The sequence below is a fragment of the Thunnus albacares genome, chromosome 6 (assembly GCF_914725855.1).
Source record: "Thunnus albacares chromosome 6, fThuAlb1.1, whole genome shotgun sequence".
NCBI classification, from domain to species: Eukaryota; Metazoa; Chordata; class Actinopteri; order Scombriformes; family Scombridae; genus Thunnus; species Thunnus albacares.
This window is the reverse complement of record NC_058111.1, coordinates 18,393,281-18,401,260: the sequence shown is the minus strand read 5'-3', so window position 1 is coordinate 18,401,260 and position 7,980 is coordinate 18,393,281. Positions and strand designations below refer to the sequence as shown.

The 7,980-nt window shown below is 37.8% G+C and overlaps 1 protein-coding gene across 8 annotated transcripts in view; it reads right to left on the bottom strand.

Moving 5' to 3' along the window:
- Positions 1 to 1,263: 1,263 nt before the first annotated feature.
- Positions 1,264 to 7,980, bottom strand: part of sept4b (septin 4b) — a 48,621-nt gene continuing 41,904 nt past the window's right edge. For all 8 annotated transcript variants that reach the window (XM_044354307.1, XM_044354308.1, XM_044354309.1 and 5 more), the window contains 5 exons: positions 7,682 to 7,783; positions 6,791 to 6,887; positions 6,406 to 6,568; positions 5,617 to 5,716; positions 1,264 to 3,126 (listed from right to left, as the gene is read on the bottom strand). In XM_044354307.1, coding sequence (XP_044210242.1) covers positions 3,058 to 3,126; positions 5,617 to 5,716; positions 6,406 to 6,568; positions 6,791 to 6,887; positions 7,682 to 7,783 — 531 coding nt within the window. In that variant the 3' untranslated portion in view covers positions 1,264 to 3,057. The remainder of the gene's footprint in view (positions 3,127 to 5,616; positions 5,717 to 6,405; positions 6,569 to 6,790; positions 6,888 to 7,681; positions 7,784 to 7,980) is intronic.

Genomic DNA, 7,980 nt, shown 5'->3' with positions numbered 1-7,980 from the left:
ACTTAAGTAAAAGTACCAATACAGCAATGTAAAGATATTCCACTACAAGTAAAAGTCTTTCATGAAAAATACTACTTAAGTAAAAGTACATAAGTATTAGCAGCAAAATGTAGTTAAAGTATTGCAGTAAAAGTAGTGGTTTGGTCCCTCTGATATGACATCATTAGATTATTAATATTGAAGCATCATTGAGTAAGCAGCATGTTACTGTTGTAGCTGCTGCAACTGGAGGGGTCGTGAGATGATTAATGGGAGAGGAAAGAAGAAAAAACAAAGTTCTGATTCACAAATCTGTTTTCAGTTTTTGGACTTTTTCTCTAATCTTTGATTTTTGGTGAAGTATTCAATCATTTGAACATTTATTGAAATGAAACCATGTGAGAAGTTTAGAGGGAAAAATCACTATTTGGTGGAGCTGTTAACTCACAGACATCTGAAATGTGACCCGACTACAAACTGCTTTTTGTAAGACGTCAAAAGCCAAAAAGGTTGGAAACCACTGGTTTCATCTTTAACAATCTGTTGTATTTTAAAAGCTCGTTATATTACCAGTGTCAAATCCTCATCTGAAAAGTAACTAAAGCTGTCAAATAAATGTAGTGGAGTAAAAAGTACAATATTTCCCTCGGAAATGTAGTACAGTGCAAGTATAAAGTAGCATTAAATGAAAATACTCAAGTAAAGTACAAGAACCTCAGCATTTCATAAAAAAGCATGACTTAACATTAACATTTAAGTATTGACTCACAGTTTGTGTAGCTTCACCGTTTCCTCCACCAGGACGAGTTGGCGTTAGCTAACCTTACCAAGCGAATTGTCTCCAACAGGTTGTCAAGTTGCAGTTAAACTTGCAGCTAGCTGCTACAAAGTCTCATGACTCTGCCGTTGCCATGTTGATACTCAAAACAACGTTAACTAACAAAACCGACTTGTTTTGGTAAATCTTACATTTTAAAACGTCTATTTATCAAAGCACTTAACTGGGCACAGAAGCTAATCAGCTAACTACTCATTTCAGCCGTTAGTTGGCGCCACCATAGTTGGCGGGCTTCACTGCTCCGCTGCCTTCAAGTCACAACTCTGTTAACTAAAGTCCCGGTTTAACGCAAAATATGTATCTTATAATGCAGTTTGCAATGGTGTAAATCTTATGTAGAGTGAATTGGTTGAAATTAGTTACAAGTTCAATTCTTTTATTAAAAATCAAGCCATAGCATTCTGTTTACAACATGAAGCAAAACCCAATGTCTGATGGAGACGTGATGAAATATTCATATTTTTATTACAATATTAGAATTTGTACATATTGTCCCCTCCGTCCACATTTCATTTATAAATTTATTACATAAATATACTCCAAAAAGTAGAATAACAAAAGACAAATTTAATATAAAACAAACAAATTAAGAAACAAAGGCAATACCTGACTCTGGGACAAACACTTGAGGAATGTAATTTTAACAAAAGATCACACAACATGGCAGAGTTGTACAGAAACTATTAGCAAGAGAAAGTTTATCCAATAATTTTGATCATTACTCTTGGCTTAGATCATTTATTCCTCTCCATCTTCCACAAGGAAAATCCAACATTTAGGACAAATTAAGTTTGTCATTGTTGGCTTTGGTTATAAGAAAACAAAATGTTAAAGTTAGCACACATCCAACATATGAGTTCCCTTGAATTGAGGGCAAAATTATGACCGACCAACATAAAAATAAAAATAAAAATCCACCTTTTCTCCATATATATATATTCCCCAACAGTTAAGTAGCTACATATTTTCATTGCCCATAAATAACTTTATGATCAATAAAATGATCAGCAATCTGAGTAACCTTCACAACACATGCAAACATAAAAACACAGCATGGCCTCTGATGCAACCCTTCACTATGACACTGACCTCATGCTAAATAAGGGTCTTGTCTTAACAAAATCATAATCATCTCGAACAACTATCATCAGCTCTTACATGTGACATGTGTTGATGGTTCGGTCATGAGATGATCTCACTCAGACTTTAAAACAACTCTGCTTTGGGGAAATAATAATGGATTTTTCTATCATGACAAAAACAAAAAATAAAAAAAATTAGGTGGTATTAAATCTTGATATGGCGATCAATAAGCAGTGGTTTCTTTTGTGAGTTCAGACTGGCCAAGCAGCACCACTAACATCCATGCTGTGAGGCATCGGAGGGTGCACGACAAGGTGGCAGTTATGATAAACATGCAGACACATAAAACTTCAAATTTAAATCAACCTAAACGATCATTGCATAAAGATTAAACCACACCAGCTGAACACTAAAGAAAATATACAGTCATTCATACATGATGTCAAGCAGTGAACTACATGTAGAGTGTAGTTAAATAAAACCAGGAACACATAAAAGGATGATAAATCTGTAGAAAAAATGTTTGAGTGTAATATAGAAAATTAAATTATTACAGTATATATATATATATATATATATATGTATATATATGCATGTTGACCTATAGAGAAAAAAATAAACACTTGCACCAGAAAAATGTGCTTCAAAAAATCTGAGCAGGTCACCAGTACTTAGATGTAAACCTCATACAGTATCAGACCTTAAAACATAAACAACAACACTGTGATCATGTGGCTAAATAAAGTTGAAAAATGCTGCTATTCCACTAGTTTACTACACAGACCCTCAAACTAGAGGCCGATTCATTCAAACAAACAAACAAGTCTGCTTTTTTTTTTTTTTTTTTTTTTTTACTCTTTTATACTTTTGACAAAACAGAAAACAGCAGAGTGGAGGGTCGAGTGTGTTGCAGCAGTGATTCTGGAGAGGATATAAGCTGCTAATGTCAGAACATCTTACCACCTCCTCGCCAGGTCCCTGGTCCATGTGTGATGTGCTGTTGATGAGGCTGAGTGGCGGCTGTTTGGACATGTAGGGATGTCAATGTTCAAGAGAGGAATAAAAGTTTTCCTGGGTGTTTTTTTTTGTTGTTGTTTTTTTTTTCATCCCAGTGAGTAAGAGAGAGACATGTACACAGCGTGACCGGTGTCCTTGTGTTAATAGGCGTCTTTTTGAGTGTGCATTTGATCCTGGATCCTCTGCAGCATCTCCTGCATCCGCCGCAGCTGTGGGGTGAGATGAGACAAATGTTAGTGTAACGCCATCGTTCATTTGTGACTCAAGTTTTTATACATCCACGATTAACATTTTATGGCAGTGTGAAGTCTGAGTGTGTCAACGGGCTGTGCAGCCTTTTGTACAAGCAAATTATTCACACGTGACTGCACACGTCAATACCACTCGGCAGATCAGTCTGTTCTTTATAGATTAGATCATGTGACCTGCGCTGAAAGCGTGCAGAGCTCCTCCACCTGCCTTTTCACTTACAAATCGTATTTAATATTAAAAAAGCAGCATTTCAAGATACCAAAATATACTCATGACAGTTAGTTGGTTAACCAGTTGATCATGTTTTAGTTTTAACAATTGTTCTTTCAGATTTAACATTACACAACATTTGTTGAGGAGCATTTGCTGCGTGCTATTTTTAGAGTCTACAGTTGTGTTGTGTGTCTGCACTGTGATGCGATTGTGCTTTGTGTATTACAGCTTATGGGTCACATTCCTGACACAGTGTGATAGCACAGTTTTACAGTAACATTGTCATGTTTGTCACCAACTCTTAATGTTGTTTACACAGAAAATAAAAAAGAACAATTGAGGAAAAAAATAGTCTCTTTATTTGATTAAATATATTTCTCGGGATTAAACGGGGAAAGGGAAGGTCCTGATAATGCATCATGAACACAGACGAACCATCAGCTGTATCTGGTTGTAGTAAACACTTTAACCATATATAATTATGTATTTCTGCTTAATCCAACTCCAGTTACCTTAAAGGATGAGTTCAAGTCTCTATTAATACAATACTCACATGCTTATATGTACATTAAAAGTGAAATTGGTTTCTGTAATTGTTCCTGCTGTCCATACAGGCTGCTAAGAAATACCTTCCTAAAGTGATTTCAATGTAAGCGCGGCTAAAATCCACGGTCCTGTCAACAGTTCAGTTGAAGCTGATATGAGGCATCAACGGTCAGAGTTCAACACATTGAGATCTTCAGAATCTTTTTACTATGAAATTACCTCTTTGTGTTTCCATGGACAGACTTAATTCGGAAGATATCTACTTGGTTTGTCTAACTCAGACTGCTGAAGCCTCATTTTATCTTCAATTGAACTTGAGAAATAATTTATGCATGAAAAAAGGCCTGTGGACTTTGTCCCTCATCATCATATTTTTTAAAACTTTAATGAAGAAAGGCACATTCTTACATGTGATGGCATTTTTGATCCATTTCACTTTACTCAACACGACTTGCTCTTTATTAACTTTTTACTTACTACTGTTTTTACTGTCAGTTCATATTGTTTACACTGTAGCACTGAAAGAACACAGTTTTGTTCCCCCGTACTGTGAGTGTTGTGTATAAAGTAAATGACAATAATTCTACTTTGACCATGACGTTACCTTGTAGTCTCTTTTAGTGGAGATTTCTTCACAGCCAGTATGGCCAGGATGACAATTACAGTGACCAATAACTCTTTCAATGCACATAGAGTATTGTTTTAGGGTAGACCTGAAAAAATGTGAACATGTCCTTAAACAGGGACTCTAAAATAATCACTTTGACTGGGCATTAGGCTAATATAGTATGTACATAATCCAAATAATAGGAAACTGCAAGGAGGGTTTGTTCTCTTCTAATAATATTTCCTCTAATAATATATCTTTGGACCACTGCCCACTGTTGATGAAGATAAAAACAATCTATATCACATTTCATACTAATTTTATTTAGCCCTTTGACCCCAGGAATTCAGGATTTAAACGGTACCAGATGACCACATGTTAACATGATCATTCAATAACAATTATTGTGGAGTTCTAAGATCACAATGTCTCACCCTGTTGTCCTTCGTTACTCGTCTTAGCAGTTAAACTACATCGGCAGTATTGAAATAGTCATGGGACAGGGTTAAAAGCAGTGCTGACTCGTTCTTTTGTCCAAGGTAAAATCTGGGTTTTGTTTAAAGTAGCCTAACAAACCTGACTAATTTCATGTGTGACGAGGTCCAAGGATTTTCTACACTTGCTCGCCTGAGAGGGGAGTAAACAGCTGATTCCTGCTTTCTGGCTGAAGCTTTAACTCTAGGCAACGCCATGAGTACAGGCAACTTATATAGTGTTTCTAAATCATGCCTTAATTGCATGATTTGAAGCAGAAAGCTCTTTTTTCTACCCACAGTTCAAAGCTTCAGAAGACTTGTGAGGACAGGGGAGTAGGGCTTTAAATGTATAATTACTCGTGTTTTTTGAGGCTACTCATTGTCAACCCCAGAAAACACGACCTGAAGGTGTTTCAAAGAAAGCTTCTGGGTAAACAAAATCCGTGAGCTAAATACATTCAGAGCGCTTCATCAGCCTTCAGATCTGAGTGTGTCTCTGGGTCGGGCTGAGGGTCTGAGTGCTCATGGTGGTCAGATTTGTGTTCGGGCTCGTGCTCGTGGTCACGATCGTGGTGTTGATGTGACTCCATTTCGGCGTGCCGTACCTCCTCGTCTTTCTCTCGGATGAGTTTTTCTGTCTCGCTGTCCGTCACGTCAGGCACCATGGGGATGGGGAAGTCTGTGCCGCTCTCCCTGGTCAGTTTACTGCGGAGAGATACAGGTTGCAGACATACATTCAACATTTATAATGTCCGGCTGGTTTTTGGAACAGACTCAGAGTGTTTTAGTGAGAGGTCGCCATTTCATTGTTCATATTTTTTTCAAGGCAGGCTCCCAGTATTTGTTACATCTACACTCTTTATGCAGATATTACTGTTTTGTATCACAAAGGGTGAGGTTGAAATGCGTGTTTGAATGTCTTAAACTTGGCTACGTGCAGCAAGACAAACTTTCACCAAGCTGCCATAACCTTCAGGTAGCAGAAAATCACACTGCAGTGCAACTTTGTTAAGTGTGGTGTGTTTCAGATCAACATTACAGCTCAGAAACCACCTATGCAGATGAATAATGGTACAAAGTCTCATGGCAATCAGTTATTTCAGTCTGGACCAAAGTGGTGGATCAACCAACATCCACAAATCCATGACGCTAGTGTGGCTAAAAATACTAATTAGGAGAATCAAGAAATAGATGTGCCTGTGAGGATAAATGTAGGAAAACTCCTAACCTATTTAATACATTAAAATAGCACTTAAATTCAAAAGGATATAAATCTATCTTATCTATATTTTCTATACTTTTTATCTTGATATCTGAATATCTAATATTTTTATATAATATCAACGTGTGAAGGCCATGATAATATGTATTGTCAAGGTTTGTGTGTGTCGTACTTGCGGTTGCGTTCCTTCACAACCATGCGGGTCATGCTCTGGATGCACTGAGCTCTGTAGTTCTCGTAGTGGGTCTCCCGGGTCACGTCCTTCAGATCTTGCATGTGCGTGCGAACAAGCATGTTCCTCAGTTTCACAAAGTCACAGTGCGCCGAGTTCTCCACTGCAAACCACAGTGTGAAGATGAAATTCAACAATCTATTTAGGATTTAACCCGCCGCTACTGAATCACTACTGCATGCAGGCAAATATGGGGATCAAACACTATCACAACATTTTTTTCTGTATGTACCTGAATATAAAATTTGTGAAGCCTCGTCCAGTCTCTAAAGGCTTTTCTACAAATCAAACTTTAGCTCGGGATGGACTTGAAGAAGGGACCTACCTTCTACGATGCCCCAGGGGTACAGACGGCCTCGCACCCTCTTCCCTTTGGCCTCCACCACCGTGTTGCTGCCAATTACTGCAAAAGGAATGCTTTCCTTATGGGGGGAACAGAAAGGGTCAAAAAATTAACAAATCATTACAACGTTTCAAAGAGCTGTGGCAGGAGAGGGTGTGGATGAGTCGGTTGTTGAGGATGGATCAATGCAGCACAGAATGGTGCAGTGCAGATGTGTCTTTGTGTGGGTCTAATAGTCTTTCTTTTTCTTCCTCATGTCTGCTCACTCACATTTGAAGATTTAACATATATTTTTAAACATAAATAATAAAACTTTCCCCTTCATCTATTTCCGTTTTTCTATTTGTCTGCTTCAGTTGATGCTTTTAAGAGGCTACTCAAGGAAAGAGGCAAAGAGATATACACTGGCACACTGACAGTGTCCTCACCGCCAGTTCATGCTGTGAGAAGAGCAGAGACAGGCTGACTCATTAAGACTGTGTAGTCAGTAGTAGACAGTCAAGGTCATACGGTCTATATATTCATTCATCAACATCATTACAATATTATCTTAACTGATGTGATCTAGACTACGAGGAAGAAGAGTGATGTGTTTCCTATGAGCATCCTGGTACAAAAGAATTACAAATGAAACCTTATGTAATTATCAGGAAATGTCCAATAATCCAATAACAACTCTTGAAGCGTCTTGATCTTGCTGCAATGACTTTCTTCGCACTGAAAAAGCTTAGATGCAAAAACACAAACTAACCATGACTGATGTTCATTTAAACAAAGAGCCGTACTGACTTCAACAGCTTGAGAACCCCAAACTGTAGAAAAGACAATTGGAAGAAAGGAGAGGGAAAGACATCTGTCTGTTTCTGCTCTCACCTTCAGCTCGTGGTCCTGCTGCTTAAAGTCTTCGTCCTCATCAGAGTCACAGTCAGGGAACTGGTATATCTTGATACCATACTGATCAATCTCCTCTCTGATCTGCAGGGAGCCACACAGAGGAGAAAGTACAGAGTGAAAACATGTATTTTGAATGTAAAAGTGTGACTGACGCTATCAATGACAACACAAGTGGAGATTGACTGTTATTACCAAGAAACCGATAAAAGAGATCCATGAATCTCTTTGCTATATGGTGTAACTTATGTTTAAATCAACAATTCATGAACAATAATAAG